At 44.8% G+C, this 27,835-nt stretch overlaps 1 protein-coding gene across 1 annotated transcript in view; it reads right to left on the bottom strand.

The window, feature by feature from the left end:
- Positions 1-24,656, bottom strand: part of CPLX1 (complexin 1) — a 116,417-nt gene extending 91,761 nt beyond the window's left edge. The window contains exons 1-2 of the mRNA XM_062600006.1: positions 24,586-24,656; positions 23,786-23,894 (exon numbers count right to left, since the gene is read on the bottom strand). Coding sequence (XP_062455990.1) covers positions 23,786-23,816 — 31 coding nt within the window. The 5' untranslated portion in view covers positions 23,817-23,894; positions 24,586-24,656. The remainder of the gene's footprint in view (positions 1-23,785; positions 23,895-24,585) is intronic.
- Positions 24,657-27,835: the final 3,179 nt, after the last annotated feature.

The following is a 27,835-nucleotide window of genomic DNA, read 5'->3' as shown; positions in this document are numbered from 1 at the left end:
AATTTTTCACTCAGCACCTGATAGAAATACTGACTGTCAGAGCTGGACACATCCAGTAGGCTGTTCAGATGCTTCAGTGCTGGATGCCAGATGGGTGGTGTGAAGTGAAACTAGATGGCCTCTTATCTATCCTGCTCAATTCCCTCCACCTAATCTATTGCTAGGGGAAATCCAGGTAATCCCAGGATGCGTCACTGCAAGTGAGATCAGCTGTAGATTGAAAGAGTGACAGTCTTGAGGCCTCCTATCATCTTACCCAACACTTCCAATGTCCCCTGGAGGAACAGAGACACAGACTATCCTTAGTTACAAGAAGGAGGTCAAAATGCCTCTGTGGCATTCCCCCACCGTTAGACACTCTTTCACGGAGATGTGACCTCCGTATCACAGCTGTGGATGGCTCCTTCTTCATGGTATAGACCACAGGGCCTGCCTCCCCGGTTGTGGGTAATGGACTGGTTAATACAGTATGTCCTCAGGAGAAAGGCTGCTGCCAGGCAGCAGCACGAGCTGAGTGGTCGGTGAGTGGTCATTCTGCACCTGTGTTGGCATCAAGACATACGGGCCGCAGTGCAGTGCTGACAGGATTTCACAGCCTGGTTGATGCCTCTAGGGCAGACATGGGAATCCTGAGGTAACAAGACAGAGGCAATAAAGAGTCCCAGAGCAGCTGTTAATCCTTATGCCTTGTTTTTCCTTTCCTCGGTGCTTTTCGGAGCTTTTCTGTTTGGAGATGCTCAACATTTTCCCACAAACATTTTCTGCTGACTCTTAGGAAACAAACTGCAGCCTCCTGACAAGGTTAGCTTGTTAGACACCATTGACTCACCTCTCAGAAACTACCCAAAGGCCTCCAGACCTCTACAGACCACAGGCAAAGACCATCATCTACTCTCTTTCTGTAGCTGATGTCCTCATCAGTGAGGTACTACAACAAATCTAACACAATCTCCTGTATCTTCATCTTGGCCTCCGTCCCTGATGTAAGACCTCTTCTGCCTTCTCCCTGTGTCCTTCAGCTGGTCCTCCAGCTGGTCACCAACAACAGCACAAGTCTGACGTGACAAGTGGGAAGGGCAAGCTATGAGGCAACTCTGCAGCATGGGAGGTCGAGCTGCACAGACTGGGAATAAGTCTCTTCTTCAGGGAAGGAATGGGCCTGAGCCCTCTCATGGTAGAGGAGGCGGTTAAAACAGCGACAGTGCCTCCCAGTCCACCTTGGCAAAACACTTGCTGTTCACTGCGGCAGGATGAAAGTGCTCCAGGAGTGTATCTCTGCAGTCCAGTAATGCAATACTGCTCGTGCTAGTAGCAGCCCACAAACTGGCTACTGAGTTTCCATGGCCTCAAGATTGAGGCTTGTCAGGCTTGCTGTGTCTGAACTGTTCTCATCTCTTCTGGAGCTTTGTTTATATTTAGTTTGGCTGTAATAGCACTTTTTTCTTTTCTTTTCTTTTCTGTCTTTTTTTTTGGGGGGGGGAGATCAGGTAGCTATATCTAATTTGTTTTACTTTTACTTAGCTCTGCATAGCACAGTCATAGTTTTTAAAAAGATGTTAGAAATGTAGTTACTCTATGTAGAACAAATATTTATGACTCTTAACAGAATTAGATATAGCTATTAGCATAGTGGAATACAGGCCTGGATGACAGCAGGGGCCTTAAAAAGCATGGGACACTGTGAAGAAAAGCATGGGATAGAAGATGGGGCACAGACTAGTCCTGGAAATCATTCAGCCATGAACAACTCACCAATAGTCACTTAAAGAAATGCAGAGCTAGAGATGAACAAGAACAGTTTTAAGGGTAATAAAGAGAATCAAGGATATATAAATAAGGCATCTTATACTGTTAATCTAACAAGTCATATGCCAATGAAGCAAGAGCAAGGTATAAAAGTGTTTAGAAAATATAAAAAGGGACCCCAATGAGAGTCTCAAGCGAGGAAGAAGTAACCATCAACACCAACATTGCTTTCCTCCTGGATAAAGATTCCGGATGGTGACAACTTGATCCCAGCCTCAACCAGACTGAAGTTAACCTTTCTAAGACCCAAAGGGCACTGAAAGGATATCAGTAATACCAGGAAAGTACCAGGAAGTGTGTGCATAAAGATCTTAATTGCATTATTAAAGAGATTTTTTTGCATAGTAGTATTCATTTCTTTCTTTTTTCCTTTCCTGTAAGAATTTAATTTGAACTAATAATTCTTCAGTTAGACTGTTAAGATTTCAATATACTAAGAATAAATTCTTAACTTTACATATACTTCCTTTGTGCTCATGAGAAGATTTTGAGAGTAACAGAACAGCATGCAGGATTTCTACTCAAGCTAAAAAAGGGTGTATGTTAAACCAGAGACATGTTATTGTAAATAAACGAATGTACAACTATACATAGAGTGTTATATTTACACCTGGGGGCAGCTGGCAGGAGGGAGTGCTTTGGTATCAGAGTAGCTACTGTTAAGTTCCTGTAGCTGAAGGCAACAACATTTTTTTTTTCAAGCTGTGGCCCTTGGATAGAAGCCAAACAGAACTATTACAGCTTAGGTTGTGTTTTCCTTTAGGTTCTGTTTTGTTTTAGGTGCATTAGCAGCAGCATCTAATCATTTTTCTTATCATGGAGTGCTTGGTTTACTGGTAGGGTCTGTTGTTGGATGTGGTTGTTCATTGAGTTTAGGGGGATTCATCTGTTTCTTTGATGCTAGATTTTCAGTTTATTTAGGTGGGATGTTAGTGGGTTGTGTCTGTTCCATGTCACTGGCTGTTGAGTCATTTCCTGAGGCCCTGGGGGATGATTGACATGTTCTGGGTTATGGTACTGGTTTTGTTTTGGTACTTTTGTTGGTATTATGGTGGGGGATTTCATAAATTTTAAACCTAGAACAGTGCCTGGAAGATTTATGACTGCACACTGTATGGATGGGCCAAACAATAAATATTTAAAATGAGGGGCTAACAGGGCTTTCTGCTACCAAGCAGAGACACCAGTGGCTGCAACAAGCAAGCTTAAAGTCCACCTTGCAGAGGGGTATTCCGGCACTATGACTGTAGCCTGGACATTCTCAAAAGTCTTAACTCACCATGGCTTTCAATATTCGCATAGTATATGAAAAATTGATACAGCCCCAGTCCAGCAAAAGGGCTACATATATCCTTAAATTTTAGCCCATGCTTTGTGTTACTGATGATAGAAAGCTATGTTCATTGCTGAAATTTTAAAATGCTTGGACTTGGGCATATTCTCACAGGCCGTAATTTGAAATATCTCCATAAAGCCACAAATCATCGGCCGAGATCACAGAAATCACATTGATCTCCACCTTCCTACACTGAACATCCCGATTACTCAAATTGCAGGGAAATTCATTTCTTACCACTGAGTTAAAACTCACAGTGTTTAGGCAAGAACAAACACAATTGCAAAAAGCTGATGCTTTCTTTTTTTCTTTTTGAAGTGTGCCTGTGGCAAAGTCGACAGATAGTGACTTAAAAAGTGAGGGGGAGATTTGGCGAGCTGGGGAACAGCTAGTGGCACCAAAATAGCTCTTTGAAATTTTTTTTCTTGCTTAAAATCAAAAGCAAAGCTCCAACTTCAAACACATGGAAAGACAAAACAAAACAAAACAAAACTACTGAGAGAAATCAGTTTGAACGTTCTTGAGGTAAACCCTTGCTGAGTGCCATGCCACAACTCTCATTACCACCACAAATACGATGATTTGTTTAATCCTTCAGTCATTTCAATTTCTTTTTTTTTTTTTTTTTTTTCCTTTCCAAACACTAAATTGAATTCCCAGTACCTAATTTTAAAAGAGCCACACAGGATCCCTTGCTTTGTGAACTCAATGCGCTGTTCTCTGGTACATAATGAAAAGCCACAGTTTTTTCCCTCTTCCCCCCACCCTTTTCTCCTATCAGTAGATAAGCCATCTTATAGACAAACAGGGAACACTACACTGGCCACAGCTGCTGGGAAATCACCTCTCCTCCTGAAAGCTGACATGAAAACAGAGAGAACAAAACCCGAAGGGGCTATGAGAAAGCTCAAATTTGGTCCAGATCAATTCACCCCTGAAGTCAGTCATGGACTTGGATGCTTCTGCAGAGTGGATGTCAGAATTAAGAAATGCTGTCTGTCCCTTCTAGGCTGGAAATCTGACCTGCTGTTAGGTTTGTGGGCATACTCAAAATGAACGTGTCACACCTAAGTTTGCGACAGTTTAAGGCAAGCACAATTGTAACAGACAGGCAAAAAGAGGGTCTGTATGTCTTGTTCACAGCAGGTCCAGGCAAGTGCTTCAGAAACCTACTCTCACTGCAGGCCACTGTGACCTGTTATGAGCTGTGAATGGTCCTTTCTACATTTCTCTTTCTGCAAATGGCATCTCTCCTTCTTTCTCCCATTTCCTCTCCTCCAATCTTCATTATGTTGCCCCTGTGTAAAAACAGCCTCCTGTTGTTTCCGAGAAGGAATCTGAATTTTGCCTCAGAAGCATAATTGATTATCCAACCAGGACAGATATAGCAGAAACAGGAATATCACCATTGCCACACCTGCACATGAGGTACAGGAATATCCCCCCCCTCCTTGTCTTACTAGATAGCTTGCCTTTGTATTCACACAGGTGGCAGAACCGAAAGAAATCCACCATAGGACATTCCCTTCTTACTCCTGCCCTGGTGGATTTCTAATTTTGCCACATTCCCTCCATGAGTGGCCACACATTGAACAGGAAGGGGTTAATATCCAGGAACGCCCAGGAAGGACTGTGATAGTAATTAAAATATAATAGACTTGTGGGAGTCATATCCCTTAGGAATTTCCTCTTTAATATCTTCAGTTATAACTTCAGTGCAGGTCACCTGGATGTACCATGGAGGAGAAAGCCTCCTGCACCAGTGTAGTTTCAGTTTGTCATATTTTGCCCAAATGGAGAGGCTGTAGAGAAGGAATGCTGGAGGATAAAGGGAATTTGTCAGCTGTTGGGCTCACATTCTGAAGGCTACCTTCCAGTTTTGGAAATGAAAGCTATTTGAGATGTCTTTTCCTCCCACTTCACTTATCATAGCTTCAGGTGCCTTGAGTGCAGGGAAGAGTATGCAGAAGTAGTATGCAGTGTAGCATGTCAGAAATGACAATATGTAGTGCAGTATGTCAGAAACATCCCTCCTCTGCTTGTTGCTATAATTCCTTCAGGAACTTGGTATTCAAGTACAGCATTGAAAAAGGAAATGGCTCATACTGAAAACACCTTCCCTTCTATGAAAATAAAAATGGTGTACCTGAAGGACATGAGACCTCACCTACGCTCTCTCCTATATCGAACTGAGGCTCTGATGCCTCTTGCTGTAAATGACACACAGTACAACTTTGAGAGGACTTTCATCCTGCTAGAAGGCTTAAGTATGTATAAAAAGAGGGGACCAAAGTCCATCAGATCAGGCTGAAGAACACACAGACAGAAATATCAGGGCAGTGCTAACACACAGTAGTCTATTCCTTGCAATTATAAAGGATGTTACATGGCAGACAGCATAGCAGAACACCAACTGAGTTTATTGGGGTAAGTTCAGCACCAACTGCAAAATCTCATGGATGCTTTGCCACCATCATTATCTAAATTCTAGAAGGTTAGAGGTTGACAATGCAAGATTAGTCAGGCTGCACACTCACTGGCTGGATTACTCTTCACTCCTCCCCAAAGCTTTCTTTAGTCTTGCAACAGTCCTCATTCCAAGAACCTGTCAAGCTTTAACAAGGACAGACAAAGGAATAAGAGAGTAAACTGTCGCAATAAGACTAAGAAGTTCATTTCTGTTATTGGACCTGAAAGTAAGAATAGATCTTTTTCTTTCTTTTTTTTTTCTTTTTTATTTTATTTATTTATTTATTTATTTTTTTGCACAAACATTTCCACCAACCTGGATTGGATCTGCAGCTGTAGCTGTGCAAGGCCTTTCTGCTGAGGAGACAATCCCAATGGAATCCTCCTCAGCTAACATGGCCATCCTGAAGATCTGACCAAGGAAATTGCCTGCAGTCTCTACGCCCTGCTGAAGGGAAGCCAGCATCTCTGGGAGACACCTAAGATGCAATGCAAAACATGCATTGTTTTGTAGCGGGGACCTCAGAATCTGCTGAGAGTGCGTCCAGCTTGCCAGCATGCAAGACAGAACAGTATAAAGGGGCTGTGTTATCTGTATCCATCAGGGTGTCTTCAAAAACAACAGCAACAGAAAGGCTCCTAGAAACCACTTGTGGCCTCTATTGCTGAGTCTAGAACCTGACGCACAATTGATCCACTGTCAGGTTGGAAAAATGTGCTGCAGGGAGGGCATTCTGCAAGGCTTATACTTCATTTTAATTAATCATTTGGAAGACGGCATGGACTTTTATCCCATTGTTGCAGTAGTGTAACTGTAAACTGGGTAATCTAAGGAAGTAAGAAATGCATGGCCTGTTAGGAGACAAAATAACTTGTATTACTTGATGGTAGGAGGAGCAGGGGGAGAAAGAAAAAGAAAAGAACTTTCAAGCAACTTTCAAGCCCACCAGACTGTCTGCAGTTCTTTATCTGGATGATGACAACCTAAGAAGGCCTGCCCCAGAAAGTGAGACTAGAATTTTAAATGTTCTTCAGTAAACCATACAATGGCCTAAAACAGATCAGGCACAAAACCAAAGCTCTCTACCAAGACAGGAGTATTCCAGTGCACAGACACAACTCAGGAAGCATGAACTCGCCTAGTAGTTCTTCAGTAACAGGACACAGAGATCTAAACTACAGTCACTGCTAAGACATGGAAGACATTAGAAGAATGAAATTACATGAGGTCCTGTACTGCTTCTACAATTATTATAAGATTGCAGTGAGAGGTGAATCATCGCAACGTGGCAGGAAATAGCTCATCTGCTGCTGCAAAATAAAACTCTTTCTCTCATCCTCGCACAGCGTGAGTATAACACATAGCAAATTGTCCTGATGTTCTGAGTGATTATGTTCTACCAAAAATATTTAAATGACCTTTACCTTGCTTTTTTTATTAGTGGCCAGAATATAAGATGACACTGTATTTCATCCTCCTTAGCAGAGATCCTATTGAAGACTTCATTATCACTTTTGGGGCTACAGAAGGAACACACACTTTCTCATAAGAAGCTGTAAATGTTCTTCAGAACTCCTGATACCTGACTGAGGAAAGCGTATTTTAAAAGCACTACATAATGAAACATTTTTTCCTTTTTTAACTTTTGTTAAAATAATTTGTGCTACTTTCTATTGTCAGGATGGTCTATCAGTCTGAATGTTATAAAAGGCTTGTTCAGGAACTTCAACACTTCACCTGAAAAGTCAAGCAGGCAAGTCTGTCACAAGTCAATTAAGCTGAAGTTTAGATAACAACGAACAGCTTTTCATTACAAATTGATTCTTCTACTGAAACCCATTCAACTCTTGGAATCCATCAACTCCTCAGTGATTAGCTGACTGGTGTTGTACAGCCACGTATCTGCGTTCACGCTTATATGTCTGACAGGGACCCCAGGAGCAGCGAAGCCGCAACACTATCGGTCTTTAAGCACTGACCCATATTGAAGTCTACCCTGCTTCTGTCATGAGACTGCACTGGATAACCGAAGTCCAAGACCAGAAAAAGCAATAATGATGCCACTGCCTGCCTCATTTGTTTGTATCTAGGCAATACCAGATGCTGGTCCTCCTCCTCACACAGTTATCATTACAGCCACCATTCTAGAAGAGTCCTGTTAGGTTCTGGCCTGCACTCTGCACTCACCAAATAACAAAACACAACCATCCCACTATACATAAAGGTCAGTGTATAAGCCAGGCGGAGCTCATTCAAACCCAGAGGACTGCTGACAGTCCACATGGGCTGTGCTGAGAAAATGTCTAACCACTAATAAGCACTGGCAACAGTGGGACTAACAGTGGGGCTAATGGAGAAGCAGCCTCTGATAAAGGTTTCAGATAACAGATAGAGAGAGAAAGCTTAGTCCTCATGGCATTTACGCCCTTGACACCCTTTGAGGGCCCAGAACATGCTGTGACACCACTGGGACTTTCTATATTCATTTGGAAAAAGCACCTAACCCAGCAGGCCAGGAAGCGAGAAAAACCCCTAGATAGGCAGTGTTGCTTCATTCATCAAACTGCTGTGAACCGATGACTACAGCCAGCCAAAAAGGCCAGACAAAAGGCCTCACAAAAGTTAAGTGTCCAAGTGGCCAATTACATGTGCTGTGCTCACTATCCTTGAGCACCCAAGGCTAAAAGGATAAGTCAGCTTCTCCAAGAAGATGCATTATGTGCACCTCCAAGAAAATGCTGCTCTCTTCTCTTCCTGCCTCAGTGTGTGCTTCTTGGTTTCTTTTTGAAGACATGGGAGTAGATTTGGAGGAGCATTGAAAGGCATACTCTGTTCAGCACAACTAATTTCTTGTTTTTATAAAGCGCAGTTCTTCCCAGTTTTCATACTACCTAAATGGCTGACTCAGCAGGTCGTTCCCTTATACAGGGTTTGTAGTTAGAAAGAATGGCAATAAGGATCTTGTTAAAATGAAAGCTCTATTGAGTGCTTTGCATTTCAAGCCAGTTATGTCTTATCACTTTCTCTCTCTCTTTGGCTCTCAAATTAAAAGGTTAACAAACATGAGTGGTGACCATTTGCTACAGCATTAGGAAGCTTAGGTCTCTCTGCTGGAACCCTGAATTCTGTTCAAATTATCAGTGACATAACCATGACAAGTCTCTGATTCCCTGAGACAATCTTGCCAAGTGGATAATGGGGGGTGATGGGTAACTGCTCTTCTCCCTTTGAGCCTGCAGTTCTCACGTAACCAATGAAATCCAGAGAGGAGCCCTTCTTGCTAGTATAGACCTTTTACTAGGAGCTAAGCAGTCCCACCTCCACAAACATGGCCATGAAGACATCTGATTTCTGCTGTGGGTCTTGCCTGACGGAACAAGGTACTCTGTGGTTACTGTGTGCAAACACTGCTAGGAAGCACAGAGAAGTAACCACCTGAGCAAGGCTAGCAGGTTAACAGAGTCAGCTTGTTTTTGTGTGTCAATGAACACATCTTACAGAAAGGGAAGAAGAGGAAACGGCCTCTGCGGCACAAAGCGGCTTTTCAAAGCATGCCACAGACTTTCTAGTGAAGTGAGATCTCCTGGAGCTGAGGCTGTGAGCAGGTTTCATTACCCATGGTCAACAGCTCACCTCTCTGTGGCACACTCCGTACTAGTAAAAGGTACACTGCCACAACACATAGCAGGTGCTCCTCTTCCTGCTGGAAGCTCAGTTCCCTGAAGCATTAGCCACACATGAAAGGCGGTCATTCGCTTCCTGTCCTAGGTTAGGATGCACATTCCTGCCAAAGGCCACCATGCTATCCTCCTTAAAGCCAAGGTTAGGTGTTTTTCAGAAAGAGGTGCAAACACATTTCCCCAGTATAAACTGTTATAATTCCGGTACGAATTCAGTTCATCACAAAGTTATCCTGTCACTGTGAACAGAGACCGAATCAAGGATCACTGAGTGAGAGACAGTTTAATGCTGTTCACCTTGGCATATATGATCCACTCGCAGTTCACACCAACTTTTTCAGCAGAAGTGTGAATATTAGCTCTGTAATACATGCCGCCTTGCTGGGCAAATTCACGAGGTATTGCTTATTCCTCCTCACTCTCTGTTGGGCCCCCAAAATGCATGGCTCTAGATAACAGCAACAGCAAGTCTCAGAACTTGGGTGCACATTTGCAAGTGAATGGCAGTGCAAAGAGTGGTAACAAGACCTTCTGTTTACTGGTGGATAATTGGAACGCTAAGACCTGGTATGAAATCGTATTTGTTGTTTCATTTCCTGCCTTCTATCACGCTGCTCCACTCAACATTATCAGTTAGAGTTGATACCGACATTTCCATGACACACACACAGCAGCTTTGGCCACACCAAAGTGGATACTTCCTCCATGAGCTGCTGAAGCCAAATGGGAATCCAGGTAGATATATCAAGAGAGGGGAGAATCCTTGCACTTGGTAGAATAGACTGGGCAGGTCTCTCTGAGATCACTTTCAGAGACTAAAATAACAAATGAACAGCAAGAATGCACATTACAGCTGAACTTAGTTAATGATGCTTCTCAGAAGAGGAAGCAGAAATGATTCCTCCATCCTGCCATCAGCGAATGTGTTCACAGCATCAGCGCCCACATTGGCAGTGCTACACACAACAGCAGAATGCTTTTACACCTGGCAGAGCCGACCTACCTCATGGTGCACATGTCAACAGTGCAAAGGTACTGCTCCAAATGATGCAATCATTTAGTGAGAAACAGGGCCAAACATTCAGCTAAACAAGCAGACGGTGCTTCTCTCTCCACTTGGACTCCCTGGAAAAAAAATGCTGCTAGTCCATCTCCTCTGCTGCAGGCATCTACCTGAAGAAGTGCGATTTGACTTAACATGTCTTCTGGGGTTTGGGGTCTCATTGGATGCTTTATCTCCTTGGATTTCATGGGAAGAAGGCTTGGAGAAATTTTATTTTCCAGGCTGTCTTGCACTGAACACAAGATTTGTTTTTGTTCTTCCCCCAGAGATCACCGAAAATCTTAAATCATAGGAGAAAACAACATCTAGGGAAACAAATAGGACACTGAGCCAGTGTCAGTTTCCATTAAATGGAGTCTTTAGCATGAACCACATGTCACCTGGATTGGGTTTTTATTTCTATTTAGCTGTCATTTTCCATGCTCTAAGGATAATTCTGTTATCAAAAGAGTATGTTAGGTGGATTGCTTTCAGCTGCAGTACGGTCAGTTACTCTGCAAACTCCTCCTGGATGACTTATGTGCCTCCCTGATGCCTCTGATGATTTATTAGAGTTTTTGCAGATACACTAAAATTATAAACACTATGTCAGTGTGTTTTATGGATTCACTTCAAATAAAAGATGAACAAAGCTGTCACTGAGTTTGCTGGCTTTTGACTTTTTTGATTTAATTTGCATTTTATATCTTTTATAAATGAGACACTTGTCTTTTATGATAAATGCACAACTTTTCTTTGAATCACTCTCGCATTCTCTAATGTCAACAAAGGCTATTTTGAGATGTCTGTCACCCAGAATCTATTAAAACTAATACCTTTCACTTAATCCCAACCATAATTTCCAGTTAACCAGTAAGGCAAAAAATAAATGACTTTATCAGCTCCAGTGTCTTTGCATCTGCTTTATTTCTAACTATAACACAACCAGTTATAATTGAGCTTCAGTTTAATCAACTAAGTGGGCCACCCTCTGAGGAAAAAAAAAAAAAAAGTGCAGAGAGAATCTAGGTCACTCTGTTCTTAAGACAACAAAATACATAATTGCTTAACTCCAAAGCATCAGTGCTGCACTTGGGGATGTTTGAAGTCTTATGTAACCAACACCTCTGGGTTAGCCACCCTCTCCCTGGTAGTGTGACATAAAGGTCTCATCCATGCCCCTCTGGCAGCAGAGATGGTCTGATCCACTCTTTTCACATGCTCTGTGGAAACAAAGAATATTCTAAGCTATGGAATTTTGAGGGGGTGTTTATGGGTTTTATAAGGAAGAGAGATGAAAAGCTGATTGTTTTCCGTGCATCTACTGGAAACAAAGTAGAAACGTTGGTCTTCAGCTGCTGTAGACTTGCAAACCTCTGCTAAAAGAGACAAGTCTAGAACGGCTCATACTTGTAATTGATACTATGCTGTAGTATCAATTATGAAGGCTCAGGACCCTGCTGTACAAAATCAAGCCCCAGATTTCAGTGGATCATCCGGAGCTTGTTATTGTTGGGCTAGATTAGCTTATTTGCTGTTCTTTAGAACTTATTTTGTAGGAACACAAAAAAGGGCCTCGCCTCTTACAGTAGAAAGCAAAACTCACACCAGAGTGATCCCTAAATGAGCATCAGACAAATTAACACATAAGAACCAGCAATAATATGGCATGTCTACAGCTAAGAGATAAAAAGGCAGCTCTTAATTCAGGGCACACAATTCATGGTAGTCAGCTAGGGTTATAACAGCACTGACAGCAAGGACCCCTGAATTTAACTTGGGGAGAGAATTCAAGCTGTTAAGCAGAGTTAAAACTGTAGCTAGTTTGTCATTAGCCAGCGAGGAAGGAGGACTCTCCTGCCTACAGTGTAGATCAAGAAGATGTGTTTTACCTACATATTTCAGGCAATTGTTAGCACAGCTGCCAGCATAGCAAGGAGTTATGTATATCCTTTCGGAGGAGAACTGAGGTCCAAGAGGAAGCAGTATTGCCTGCAAAGTCTTACCAGCCTATAGCTGAGAAGCAAACCCAGAAGTCCCAGTCAAGCCTCTCAGTCAGGAGGTAAGTCATCATCTCTGTGACAGGACAGACCTGCCATATGACCTGAAAAGGGAACACCTTCACACCAAGTGAGGGAACTTGGTAACCTGCTGCTCAGAGAGAGGAGAATTTTCTCAGGAAACTGTACTAGGCAGTATATGGCAACCACCATCAGGAGGCAGGGACAGAAACACCCTCCTCTTCCTGAATCCATTATCTCACCAAGGAAGTGATTTGGTATCCTACCATATCCACCTCTGTGCCTTTGCTGAAGGGGTCTTTTGGATAAGCATTCCCAAAACAATCAGGAGCTCAAAGGACTTCAGTGGGCGTTGATGAATAGTAACAGGGACAGAGTCCCACCATGCTGCAGAAGAGGAGTAAGCCCAAGGGCAGACCTGTTGCTTTTACCTGCCTCTTTTCTTGGGTGCTAGACCACCACAAGACTCCCAGAGCGCCTACCTAGCCAGAGATACTCATACATAGCTGGATATGAACCTAATCCAGGATTTTGCTGGGATACAGAGCAGGAGCATAAAGTAAGGTCTGTGCCTACGATCTGCCATTACAGGTAACACAGGAAATATTGGTATTGACAAAGGCACAATATAGCTTTTCTCAGATTACTGTTCAAAATCATGAGGAGAATCCAGGGGGACACCTAGTTCTGAAATGACTTAATTTTCTCTGAAGTGTGAATCAGACAAGACTTCCTGCAGGATGAAAGAACAAACATATTGAAAACAGTAGTGCAGGAATACTTGCCTCCATTGAACTGCTGGTAAAAATAATAGTAAGACCAGACATAGAAACAGAGAGGGTAAAAAAAGACCAAACCCTCCTCCGCACCTCCCCCCCCCCCCAAAAAAAAAAAAATAGAAAATGCTCTGACAAATTGAAAGGGTCTCAGGACATGGTTTAAAATTATAGGGTCCAATTCACAGGTTAGCCAGTCAGAAGGGCTCATAATGACAGCTTACTTGAGGCACACTGGAAATGTCCTGTTATCACAGAGGAAATTTCAGGCTATTGTTGCTACATGAACTCTGAAATCTCTGACAGGACCAAAACACCAGTGATGGAAAAAAATATCTTGTGCTGCTGTTAGCTTCGCCCAGGAGAAGCGACATGCCCAGCTATACTAGAAGTAACTTTTCAAATCCACTAAATCCTCTGAAATAAAAATCACTTCCAACCTGAATCTGATATTTGATTCCAGTAGTGATACTGGAAGTATCCTTTGAGTAGTGATACAACACAGCTGGTCAACCTCTCCTCAGCCACCATGGGCACAGCAGGGCTATCAAGTCCTCAGGAAAGGCCAGACTTCATGAGGCTCCAGCTTAACCTCTCCCAGCAGTGCCCACTACTGGTTCCTACTGGCCCCTGGATCCCAGCAGAGTCTACTGCATACTGGAGCAAAATCATAGCTCAGAGCAAAACCTAAACTTCTTTTAAAGAGAATTTTGTTTTGAAAAGCTTCTAATAAACAATCAGTTGAATGTGTTTGCTTTTCAGAAGTTCGATCTCACTATACTACATGGCAGGTACAGTTACACTGATCAATAATCTGAAATTCACCTGTGAACTGATTTCCATTCCCACCCACCTCTCCCAACAGCAGGCTCCCACAGCACCTCCCTCCTCTTCAGCTCACCAGAAACCTGTAAGTCCTGGCTCAGGTGTCCCCATGACCAATTTATCCCCATTATTCTTTCACCAATACTGCCCTTCGCCTTAGCTTTTCTTTCACTGGAGCGTTTACTTCTCCCATGCATTTAGAGAGAGCAGCCGTGTCCTTTTTTGACTTTTTTCTTCAGAATTGTTAATGTATCTCAGTGTAATTACAACTTTCCACTTTCATGGTTCTTTTAAGGTACCAATGTGCAGCTTGCTGACATGGAACAGGAAGGGCTGATCTTAAAACAGATCAACAAAAAAAAAAAATAGGGGAGAAAGCTGTAATTATCAAAAGGGTAGAGTTTTAGAAATATAAAATGCAGAAAAATATCATGAAAATACATTTGTCCACCAGCATCTTCAAAGGAAGAAATATTAAGATTTCTAGTTTCTAAAGGAAAAGAATAAGAAGGAAACTGCAAGCATGAAAAATTGGTTCATTCTCACTGAAAAAAAAACACATTTCACTCTGACAGTAAGAGAAGTCATTGATTTTTCTCCTTTCTTTACTGAGGAAACTAACAAATACATACTTCTGCTGTTCTTTTGAGCTTTTATGTTTTAATAAAAATGTGGGGCTTAAACTGGCTTCCCAGTCCAAATACTTGAATCAGCTTGCCATCCCATATCAGCCCTGGAACGAGGGCAGAGTGGCCTCTCCAGAAATGCTACTGAGAAATGGACCACTGTTCTCAGAACAAGTGTATGATTTATGGGAAGGTAGAGAAGTTGTTAGCAATGCAGCCAATTGGGAAAAGCTCATTTTAAAAGAGCATGAAAGATATCAGATGAAACTCAGCTATTTCTGAAGGCAATGAGAAAATTGACGTGAATTCCTGCAGGAATTTCTAGGTCCTAGAAATTAATAATGCTATCACCACCATATATCACTAGCTGTGTTTGTTCTTCATAATGGTGTCAGGGAAGAGTGACATGCATATGTTTAATTTGATGTAAAATAAATAGCTTTCACATAATAAAGACACGGCTGTTTGGGAATACTGTATTAGTCTCACACAATCTTTCAAGTTTGTGATGACAGTCTTTCTCTTCCTGGGTGCAAAGAAAATACAAACAATTCTAAACAATTTTTTAAAAAAAATAAGTTATGAAAAAATACATATTTTAGTAAAACCCGTCCCAGTCCTCTTGTGAATTAAAGTTTTAATTAACACATTTTCAAGGAATTTAATGAACACATATACTTAAGACAGGTGTTAGAAGAGAGAAGACCAAGCAATCCCACAAATTTTCTTCCTCTTCAGGGGGCAGTCTTAGACCAAGCGCAGTACTACCATGAGAGGAAGGCAGAAGGAACAATTAAGTTTCGTTATCAACATCAAGGCAAGGACAAACTTTGAAGTCTAATAGGTTTGCAAGCTCAGCTCTTACTAGCATTGAAAAGAGGGAGGAAGGATTGACCGAAGAAAAAATAAAAGCTCCCTTCTAATTGAGAGACAGCAGTGTTCAGGTACTCCAAGTCTTGACTTTGTCCTGCTCTGAGGACTGCAGAGCCACACGCCGCTTCCCATGCGGGGAGCCTGGGAGGGCCAGCATTTACTCTGGGAGTAAGCAACCTTTCCAAAGACACCTGGCCTTCTTCCACAGAAGAGGCCAGCAGCCTAGAAAACTATCTCCCACTCAGCTTCCTTGAACACAAGGTTCAAACTTCCTTTTTAACTGGTCAGTCTCACCTGTGCTCTCCAACAAAAAGGCAGATCCAGGGACAGAGGGACAGACAGCGCAGCCTTTTGACCACCTAAGAGTTGACACACATATCTTTCTCATGCCTTTCCCTTTAAGTACTGCCTCTCTTCCGCTTTATTTCTCCCATTCTGTCAGGTGAAGAGTTATCAAAACGACTTCACCAGCTCAGACTTGGTGTCTTTATTTCTTTCCTTAATTTATTTTCACAGATGACATTTCACAGCCCTTTGAATCCAAAATTCCTTTTGATGCTGCATATTTGACATTGCTTCAAGGTCAGTATCACTGAAAATAAGCCACAAGATTCAAGTCATGCTGAAAATCCATGATAAGTAGCTGGTAAGCAACCTCATTCTTTTAAGTAATGACAAATTCAAAATGTAATAAGATTTACATCAAAAGTCAACAGATTAAATTTACTTATTTGTAATAATGCCTTGCTGCAGTGATGGAGTCCCATCAATTTGAAAGCATCTAATTTAAAACTGTAGAATAAATTAATTACTGCATTATCCAGTGTGATCATACATTTGGTCCTAGTGGAAGGACCTGACTTGCTTAAACTGTTCTGTTTCTAATGCGCACACTGATTCTGATAGATGATAGGAAGATCACTAGTAATCTCCAGCACACTAGTAGCTGCAGCTGTTACCAGCCACTAAAGCCAACATGCAAGAAACGCCTAACTGGCTGCAGGCAAGCTTTTGCAATGGAGCTGTATGTGAGAGAGGAAGAAGGTGACATACTTAAGCCACAATTTAGTGAGTGTTTAAGGCTCTGTGCATCCTTGGGCATGCATTTGATCTCAACAGAGGCAATAAGCACATACTGCCAGTGCACAGCCGTAGTCTGCCAAGGAGGCGGGGTCTGGAGCTAGGGCAGAGTGCTCGTTGTCCTGCTTCTGAAGCGGGATGGCGAGAGGAGACATTTCAGCAGCTTTAAGGGACCGTGATCCCACAGCCACTGCTTCACAGACCATATCTCCTCTGTAAAGACAGAGATGGGTCTGAAGCACTACTGATCCCCATCCTGGAGGATGCTAAGATGTGCACCTGCCTGCAGGTCTCAGCACCAAGCAGTGTTCCCATTCCTTCCTCTCTGAGCATTACCGCTTAAAGTCAGAAGCATAATGTTCGAACAAGAGTATGTATGCAAGTGCAGCCCTCTTGACAGGAGACAAGCCAGCAGCCACACTGGTAAAGATCCATCCCGTCCTTACTGCCAGCCTTTCCTGCATCCTGTGTTCTCTCTTCCAGGTCTCCTAAACACTTTGGTGGTCCTCTACAGCTGCTGAAGGTCTTCTCAGTCCTCTGCAGGTACCACATATTTCCGGTTCCAGTTTCCTGTACAAACATCTCACTGCTGGAATGGGTTTTCGTGCTGTTGGCCTTCAGGGTACTCCAGGAGTGAGGGAACTCTTGTTCTCCAAATCAGCTGAGTACCCCTCCCTTAAGAATGGAGACCCTTTGCAGAGACTGCCAAAGCATTTTGGAGCCCTATATATTACTGCAGAGCTGACTATCACTCACAATCACCAACTAGTTTTCATAAGTTTGATTTTCAGGGGGTTTATCTTCCCTCCTAACCAAACCACACAGCCCTCCCATCCAGGGCAGCATGCATACACACCAGCCTTCTCTGATGGCAGTCCCTGCATCAGTAAATGAGCAAATCAATAGATCTCCACAACCAACAGCTGGAGCTGCTACAATCTGAACTTTCTCCTCATGGTCTGACACAAAGGCAAACGAATAGTGCACATTCAATTCATCTGCAGAGTCCCATTACCAGAAAAGCCTAAATAACCATGACGCACTATGCACATGTCCAGCCCTACATCTGCTGCTGCAAATAACATTTGCACTTGTGCAAATGCATACAGGATAAAAATTTAGTGCTGACATACTAAATTTGTGCTGATACTATGCAGCCGGTAAGAACTCTCCACTTCTCTGTCCTCTGTGAGGGCCAACTTTCATTATCACACAGATAAAGAAGAGCCAAAGATTCAAAGATTCAGCTGTGTAGTAATAGATCTTGAAATGAAAAGAATGCAGAACTTCCTTCAAAGAGGTGAATATGGAGATCTTCCTTCAAAGATGGTGAATCAAAGAGAAGCAGATATTGACTGTGTCTTTTCTTCTGCCATGACTAAATCCTAAATGAACTCCTTAATGCATGAGAAGTTCTCATTTCTCCTATTTTTAAGGGGGGGAAGCTTCTTCCTTTCCACATCACTATTCCAAGTAGGGGCCAATGTTCAGTAGGCAAATTCCTAGTTCGGCTTTTTGTGGTATATCTCTAAAATCAGCATGCTGAAAGTATCTCTTCTCATGCAAGGATACTAAATAAGCACACTCTGCTCTCCATACCAGCTTACACATATGACAAACAGAAGAAAGAACCCAGCAGACCACACAGGTGCAGTCATCATTCCAACCTCAGCAGTCTCAACAGGGGCAAGCAAGCATAAAGATAGATCTCCTGAAGAAACGGACAGAGAAAAAGAAAAAAAAGTTAGATTTTGCCATTTTTCCTCCTCCTCTCGATTTGAATCATGGATCAAATCAAAACTAGCTGACTGCTGTTACAGTTGCTTCGCTGGTATCGTCTTCACAGGCAACGATCTGCTTCCTTGGAAAATAGCTTCCTCCATAGTTTTAACGGAAATTCCTGAAGAGCAAATCAAATGGCTGCAGGTAGCCATCTGGTGTTAAATAAATGAATAAGGATGATCCAGAGCTGGTACAAATTAATGGGTCCTGCAAAGCCGTGGAATTCACGTTTCGTCATGTGTTTTGGAAGCACTGAGATATCTACGTGAGATTTCTTTGGAGTTAAGGCTGTGATTTTTCTTTCTATCCAGGTCTCAGCAACAGACATCATGACATCACTTGGTACAATCTGATTTCTCAGATAAAATCTCTTTGTCAGCATTATAAATTAGAATAAAGCCATTAAAACCATTCATTCTAAAAAACGTATTCATCATATGTTAGTGCTGCCTCTTCATCTTCTAAACATCACTAAAATCTCTCAGTTTTGTCATGGACAAATCAAGGACTTAATCCTCGTATAGCACGCAGGTGGGGTGAGCCAAACATAGCAGCAAAATATCCACTTCATAAGCCATGCAGAAGGCAGCTGCTCAGATGTCATTAAATGCTAGTACCATTTCCACACAGGCTTATCTGCCACTCACACGCAGTCGCATCTCCACTGAGTAAGCGTAGCACAGGGGCTGCTTTTTCAGAGCTTATGGACGGTGGCTTAAATTCTGTGATGTTTACCAGAGTTTAAATCCCTGCCCACCTTCAGGAACAAGGGGGATCCCTCTGTTTTGAACTTTGTGGTGTACACTGCTGAGTTACAACTGCAGGTGTTGGACAGGATGCAGGCAGTCCTCTCACTGACCTCACCAGCACATTCCAGATAGAAAGCTGGTTGCATGTGTCCTTCTGCCCACAGTACTCCCCAAATCCTAATGAACCAAAACAAGTCCCCCCCTGCATCCTGGCACATTAAAATCCAATGCCCGGTGACAGCAATCTGCTGACAACAAAATAGGAGTACAGCCCTGCGAACATCTAATCAGAAACATAACTTCCTGCACAGGGCTGATGACGCACAATGAATTCAAGGGCTACCAACAGCATAAAGAAGGAATTCAGACAGTCCCATGCTTTACTTGGTTCATCTGCAGACTGAGATAAGAAGAAGTCACTATTTAAAGGAGGCATCTCAGCTACACAGTTCTCCTGTCTGTGGATTTAAAAGGCACACAGTAAAGGGGCCCTGCACCACACCACACCAAGCGAAGAGTTAAACTAGTGTGACTTTTTCTATATCCTTGTCTTTGCAGCCTTCTTGCCTGTATAAGCATGGATTCTGTTCAATCACATGATCCCATCTCAGATATCTCCCTCCCTATCTACAGGTGAGCTTTTTCCGGCATGAAAATGCCCTGCTTCTCAGCCTTCAAGTCTCTCAGCAGAACAGTGGCAGTCAGCAGGCGCTTCATGAAGTAGCTCTTCTCTTTCCATCCAGTTTCTCTGCATAAGTTTGTGCCCAAGCCACAAATGATGAAGGAAATGAGCCAGCGTAGTATATGATGAGGTAGCATAGCGTGAATGCACCCGTTGCTTCCCTTTGCTTTCACAAAGACAGTCACACCCGGGCAGAGGTAAGCAATGCCCCACGAAAAACGCCATTACCAAATTCCTCATGGGACCGTATCAGGGCCTCTATCTGTGACTCTCTCTGTGGAAGTCTCACATCTTGGTCTACTAATCATGAGACTGATGCTCCAGAGCTCTGATCTGGTTTGGTAAACAGCATCCCTGCTGTAAAAATGCAACCATGCAAACATCCAGTTTGCTTTCTGAATTTGCTGACCTCCAGCTTTCTGATTCATCAAGGGAACAGGAAAAGGGAGCATTCGTCATGGCTACATCCCTATGACAGTGCATGCTGGTGTGGCAGGGACCTGGTCAGCGTAGGGAGGTAAAACACTCCTTTGCTGTCTTTCCCCTCTTCTCTGAAAATAGAAGACAATTGCAAGCCGCTAGGTTTCCTCTCACTGATTTCTTCGTACTGCCCCACACTGCTAATCAGCAGTAAGACTGCATTTAAGATCTGTGGTGCCTGTACTGTCACACACACAGATGAAGTGGTTTTCACACAGGGCTCTAAGAGATCTGAAGAGCACCAAAAAGGTCATGAAAGCCAATTGGCCAAATTAGGCTAATATTTGCCATTGATTTTCCTGAATCTCTGTCTCCATTATGTATTATGGGGGAAGCTTGAAGAGAGCAAAGATTTGCAGAGAAAAAGATGTACTTCTAGCCTGTCCGATAGCCACACAAAGCCTCTGTTGCCAACATTAGCAGCATAATCCCAGTGCTGGAAGCACATTGGAGGATAGCTTCCACTGCAGAGAAACAGCAGGCTTCTGCTGACACCCTTAACCAGGAGCCAGGGAAAGACAACAGTCTATGTCAGCAATACAATTTCTTGCCAGACTGATTTCAGCAAGCCTAAATCCCCTAAATTCCCACAGATTCCCAAGCAAAGTGTGTCTACACAGCATAACTTCTTGCCTGCCAGCCTGAGGCCAGACCTTTCGAAACACCTTCCTAATGTTTTCCCTTCTGATTGTCAATACCCCAAGGTAAAGTAAATCTAATCTGTTAGATCTCTGACAGACAGAGGAAGTGCCTCCAGAGATTTCCTCAGAATAACAAACTATATCTTTAGAATAACACTCACTGTGGGATTTCGACCATTCCCTTTGAAGCAAAGTTTGAGACATCATCTTCCTCAAGACAGGGAGTAAGGTGGGGGCAGGGAGCAGTTTTCCTTCCAATGCTCCTTCTGATCCTTCCAGCAGAAGGCAACTTGGTCCCAAAGTCTTCCCTTACTTCAGAGCCCTGCATAGCCCTATCCAATAGGAAGAAGCTCTCCTGGCAAAAGCATCTCACCTGCAAGCGGGTGTCAGGCTCTTAGCTATGATAGGCTCTGACCTGAGACCCACTTTGGTGCTGGACACTGGAAAGACAAAATACCTTGCACACAGTACTTAGATAGCAAAACCCGATTGCCTCTCTGCTTCTGTGAGGTGTTTCCAGATGAATTTGAGGTAGTGAAAGGAGTAAGCTGTCACAGGTGTAGGTGATCTGCAGGCAGTATATAGCAGGTCTGAGTCTCTGCAAGTTGGAGGGGATTTTATTGACAACATTGGTGGCAAAAGATTCATGGAATCTTTTCTTCCATGAACACAAGAAAAGATTAAGGCTGGGATAAGAACTTCTGCACTATTCAAAAAGAATAAAAAGTCACAAGCAGCTCAGGAGGGTTCTAGGAAAAGGTACATTAAATTGAAGTCAAGAGGCCAACAAATGCACAGAAAGATCTTCCCAAAGCTGAGCTAATGAAAACTCTAACTAATCACATAAGCTATCCTACCTAAGCAAGCTTGTCACCCACCAGAGACTGTGTGCTCCTCTCAGTGCATGCACCTCCATGCATCTCTGGCTGTCAGAACTGATAGACTGTGTGTGCAAAAAAGGATCATTAATTAAAGAAGCAAACTGTAACCTGCTTTGCTGTGCCAGTGCAGCCAGGTCACATCACTGTATCAATTTTGGATTTAACACTAGATAGGAAACCAGCGCCCAAGAGCACCTTGACTTTCTAGAGAACATTAGCCCTGATTTCTCCATTTTTCTTCTTCGAAACCACAAGTAACCTAAAAATAGGTCTCTGTTTAATTAACTTTTTCTTGTTTTTACCACTCTGCAGAGATCCCTCTTGTATCAAGTAAAGTGGACAGGTTCCAGACATATTTTGCTAACACAATGAGCCCTCTGACATAGGAGCTGGTGCCCCACACAACTTCTTGTTTGAGACCTTTGAAACTCAAAATTCACTAACGGATGCTTTTTGAACCTGCTTTCTCAGCAGCTCCCATTGTAATTCAAATCCTGACCCTGGCATGAAACATTATGTTAGAGTGGATGTCTGCCCAGAGTAAACACTCTTTTAGCAAGGGCAAACACTGCTTCCAACCCCTGTTAGTCACTAAGCCGCAAGAAAAGGCATGCATCACAGTTGTTACTCTTTTGCTGCAACCCTCCTCCCCCTGCCTTTAACTGCAGTCTCTAAGCAGTTATTTCCTTTTAGTGGATTCTCCCATCTCCAGGTGCATGGACTAGCTCTCCGGTTTGTAGATACACTTGTTCTTTTCAAGTAAGCAACTTTATTCACACCATAACCATTGGTGCAAAATCTACCCTTCACGAAACTATTTCTCTTTCAAAATAGGCACTGAAGAGTTATGAAATAAAACAGTACTACTATAAGGACACATATCAACTCACATAGGTTCTGCTTTAGTTGCATCAAATAGCAAGATCGAAGCTTTCTTCTATAGTTTGACCTTCAAAAACACACTAACAAAAGCTTGGAATGCCTGCTCTGCTCTTTACTACCTGGATGAAAAAAAAAATAGTTCCTTTCCCTTTGAAGATGAAAACCATATTTCTGCACCATGGAAAAGACTCTTGCAATGGAAGTATCTATCAGATGTTAAAGCTGCCTATGACACCAGTAAAACCACAGATGAAACGTGCATGAGACATACTCTGACTCCAATGACTCCACAGTTTCTCCAAAGGAAAATGAATAGAAAAAAAGCAATCCACATACATTAGATACAGTACATGTGTGTGTGTGTGGGGGGGGTGTCAGAGTCTCCTCACTGACTTCCTTTTAGGCTCACCATTCCAGATCCCAGCAGGAACCAGTATTCAGCATTCAATGACAGTGTCAATTGAACATTTAAGCCAAGTAGCCAAGAAAGGCAGCATAATTGCAACAGAAGAAAAGGACTCTCATTCCTAATTACTTCTGCGTCTTTTTCCTTTTCATCCTCCCATCACCTATTTTCCCCCCACTTTCAGGTTAAAACAACTCATCACCCATGGAAGGAAATACTCTGAAATTACAATAAAAGGTCCATCTCAATTCCAGGCAGGGTGAGTGTGTGTTGAGGGTTAATTTGTAATTATTCCCCTGCTCATTGCAGCAATATTGTTAAAAATAACTCCTCTAACACTAGATACAAAAATATCTACACTGTTTGCACTTCAGTTTGGCCAAAGTCTGGAGCAGGGAATGAAAAGGGGTTCCCATGCACACTAAAAGCTACTCTTTGGAGGCACTGCACAGCCAGTATGCAGCTGGTAGGTGCCCAGCTAGGCACAGCCCAGGGCTGAGAACCTAGTGTGACCAGTCTCTCCTCCGACACAGGGCTTTGGTCGCTGCGTGTTGCTGCCCTCTCCTGCTTAGACTGCTCAGACACTTGGCTCTTGAGGCCACGAATCAGTAGCTGGGACACTGCAGAGTCCCCAGATAGCTCTCATAATCACAGACAGTACCAGAGACTGTCAGAAGTCCATATTCTCTCTCAGCTGGTGGGGGAAGGGGGGAAATATGAGGCCCCTTCGATGCTAACCACACTTACCTCCTAAAGCTTGTTTCATAACAAAATCCATGGCGATGGCTTAGGGGTTGCTGGCCAGTTTCACAACTCACATGCAAGGAGAGCAGGAATCCTGTCCCTGGAGGGAAGCCTGTGAGGAGACACCAACATCAAGAGAAGAACGGTGTCTCCCAGAGGATGTCTTAGCGTGCACAGCCCAGACCTGCGGTCTTCTATCCCCCCCCAACCCCTTGAGGCAGGCAGATCCCGGCGGCAGGAGAGGGCACCCTAGCACGGAGGGACAGGGCAGCTTCGTGGTGGGGTGGGAAACGTGGTGGTCTCCCCGTGCAGGGCTGTCCCAAGGGCAGCGCTCTGGCGGGCGGTCTCCAGCGTTAAAGCAGGGCAACTTTCCACCTCCCTCCGCGCCTTGCCACTGCACCGGGGGTCGCCGCGGGGGGCATTTGAAGGTGAAGCGCTCCGCAAGGCCGGGCGGGTGCTGCGCGCCAGGGCTCGGCTGCAGCCCGGGCAGCAGGGGCAAAGCGCCGAGCAGGGCTCCGGCCCGCCGAAGCGGCCCCTCGCCGGGCGGAAAGCCACCGGCGCAGCGCCGGGGCTGCAGCTCCACCGCAGGACGGAGCGGGACCGCCCGGCTCCGGACACGGGGTGCAGCTCTGCGCAGCCCGGGCTGCCGCTCCGCGCTGCCGCCCCGCCGCCAGCCGCACGGGAGGAAGAGGGGGGGGGGGGGGAAGCGGCTCCTCCGCCATCCCGCAGCCCCTCCGCACGGCAGCAGCGCTCTCCTCCGCAGCCCGCCCGCTCCCGCTCCGCTCCCGGCGCGGCGCCGATACCTGCCAGCGGCGGGGGCTGCGCCCGGGCGGGCGGCCCCGGGCTGCGCGGCGGCAGGTGCCGCGGAGAGGCCGCTCAGCGCCGCGCCGCCGCTAGCGGCTCCGGCAGCCCATGTGCAGCTGTCGGGGAAGTTGCGGAGTCTCGAGGCACGGGGGAGAGGACGACCCTGGAGCTTCTCCTTACTTTCCCCCTCCCCCGCGCCCCTCTTTTTATCACGGGATTTCCGGACCATCCCACCGACATGGTCCCTCCTTCCTCCTCCCCTCCTCCCCGCCGCGCTGCCGGAGCCAGGCTCTCGCCCTCCCTCTGCCACCGGCTCGCCCGCCCCTTCGCTGCGCCACTCTGGCCCCGCGGAGCCCGCTGCCGGCGGGGCCCCGGCGCCCCCAGCCCCGCCGAGGGGGGCGGGTGCTTTGTGCATGCCCCCCACCCTCTCTGCGGCAGGCACCAGGAGGCAACCGCTTTACTGAGGCAGGCTTCAGTCCGCTGTGCCTTTGCGCCCTGGCGTCTGCTCGCCAAGTAGCGCGTGTGTGAGGTTGGGGGGGGATCGCCGCAAATGCGGCTTCCTGCCGACGGGAGCAGCCGCGGAGCCGTGCGCGCCCTCCAGCCCGGCTGCTTCCCGGCGGCGCCTGGTCCCCCCCCGGCCCGCGGCGGAGAGCGAGGGCGGCGAGGCAGCTCCGCTCCTCCGTGCCGGCGGATCTGGCCGTCCGGGGCGGGGGAAGGAGATAAAGGTGACGGGGGCGTGAGGAGATGGGGAAAGACCCCCTACTCTGCCTACAGAAGAGCGTAGGGAGGACAAGCCCCAGAAGAAGACTTCACCGAGGCTCCACAACCCCAGCCTAGGAACCTCTGCTGGGTGGGGGGACGGTGCTGCACTTCCACCGACATCCTTTAGGAATCCAAGTAAAAGTTAGTAACAAGGCGGGGGGGGAGGGGGGCTACAGGGGGCGGGGAGGAAAGAAAAGCCAAGGAACCAAAGGCTTTTATTTTGAGCCCTCATTCGCCTCTGATGTTCCCACTACAAAGGGATGCTGGTGTCTTTTCCAAGCTCTCTGCGTACTGTTACAGTGACTCAGTGGAGAGGACAATGTCCAAGAAGTGAAGCTGGGAGCCTACCGAAGGTGAACACCCAGGTTTCTGTTGCAGTTATGAGCTATTTCCAGAGCTGTCTTGCCTCTCTGGGTGCCCTGCTCATCGTTTTGAGCAGGACTCATATTTTTGATCTTTTGTGCAGCACCTTTCATCCCCTCTTTATCATGTGATTCCCCTTGAAGGGGAGAACAGTGTGCTCTCACCACCCCACTGAATGTCAACAGGGTCTTTTTCCTCTGATTTTCTTGAATCTGGGAAGAAATTATTCAAACTCAAACACAAGGAACAGGGAAGGATGAACTACTAGTTGAAACAGCTAGTTTTGCCAAGACCCAGACATCTTTTCCCTGTTTTGGGGAGCCTGGAGCATGGTATGTCAAGGAACTCCTCCAGCAGGCCAAGGTCAACACAGTCAAGTGGAGCTGCTGAGAAATTTCATTCTTCTTATCCAGAGGAGCCTTAGCTTTGGTCTGTTGATTTGACAAACTCTGTATGGGAATGTCCATAGGTATATAGGCAAAGGAAAAAAGAGTTCTCATTCACAGGGGCCTTCACAGGCCAGGGAAAGCAATGGGTGCACTAGGGAGAAGGCCTCTTAAGGTCCTAATATCCTCTGACTCATCAATTTATATCTGATAGTCTATCCCCAGAGCCTTAACCAGGTTCCCCTCCAAAGATGGTGTCTCAATGATCTTGTCCCTAGCCTAGCCCCGTTTCTTCCAGATTTCCCAGAAACCCCCCAAAAGTCTCGGTTCAAACACACAGAAACACTGGCCCAGTGCCTACTATTCCTCACCTGCCTCTTCCTCAGAGGCACAAGACACCAGATCACCAAACCACAACTCCCTCTAAGACATTTTTAATCTTAGCTTTAGCATCTCTCCTCCACCCTAAGTGCCAGCTTCAAAGCACCATCCCTGCCCCCGCATGAAAAGATGAAAATCCAAGTGCATGTGAGCCTGATATGGTTACCTCCCATACTCAACAACAGAGAGTAAAGATCCCATCAGCACTGTTCCTTACCACATATAACTCAAGTAGAGGCAAGGATGAACCGGTGCTTTAGCCAGTGCTACTGGCTAAAGAAAGCAGTATCACAGAGAATGAACCAGGGAGCAGATGCTCTGATATCAGCCCCACTGTACCACAATTCAACATCAGCTTCATGCCCTCTTTGACATCATCTGGCAGGCAATTGCATATAGTCCATTTCCTCATCTCTAGTAAGAGACCAGCACCAGCTGGTTTGGAGAAGACTTTTTTTGTTTTCTCTCTCTCTCTCTCTACATCAGCTGACCTTCTAAATACCTAGTCAAAAAGAGCAGATGTAGAGATCCATGTGCAATAATGGTCTCAGAAAGGCTTTTGGAGTAGTCTTTTGCATGTGAAATAGAACCAACCCTCAATTTTCTGAAAAACTCAGCTGGATTCATAGGGATCTATTATGTGACTTACCAGAGGTACATAGCTTCTGCCATCGTAGGAATAACAGCTCACCCAGCTTTGGTAATTGTATGAACAATGCCCCATGGATCTACTTTCTGATGACATAGAGCAATTGCTTATGGGCAAAACACGTTATAAATGTGAAACTGAGGGTAAAGTAATTGAATAGTGAATTCAGTGGACAGCAACAAAGATCAGAAATAACAATGTTTTCTGATGAGGGCAAGTGTTACAGATTCTGGCATCTCTAGGTAGAGCCTATCTCAATACCATAGGTCAGAGAACTGCAGCACACTCTAAGGCTACACTTACATCTACCTTCCCCAAGCACTGAAGCTAGCTTCTAGTCTAGTTTACATTGTGTGTCTGACATACATCAGTTCCCTGATTCCAGACCTGACCATGGACACTAGCCTGTTCGTCTCTATTCTTCCCCTCTACAGCTAAAAAAACAGAAATATACTCTAAGACTATGCTTGATGCAGGTAAAGAGTATCAAAAATTCAGAGCAAACATCTCCTCCACAGAGCTTTGTCTAGGGAATGCAAACTTTTTGGTCACTGATTGAGAATCTCTGCTTTTGCCAATGTCAGCAAAGCAGATAGAATAAGCCAACAAGCAGTTATGGTCACATTTCCCACAGAAAAATGAATATTTAGGTAGAAAGGAAGGAAGGAAAGAAAGAAGGAAAGAAGGAAATAAAGGAAGAAAGGAAGG

The sequence above is a fragment of the Rhea pennata genome, chromosome Z (genome assembly GCF_028389875.1).
Source record: "Rhea pennata isolate bPtePen1 chromosome Z, bPtePen1.pri, whole genome shotgun sequence".
NCBI lineage: Eukaryota > Metazoa > Chordata > Aves > Rheiformes > Rheidae > Rhea > Rhea pennata.
The sequence above is the reverse complement of the archived record's forward strand: the minus strand, read 5'-3'. Positions and strand labels throughout refer to the sequence as shown.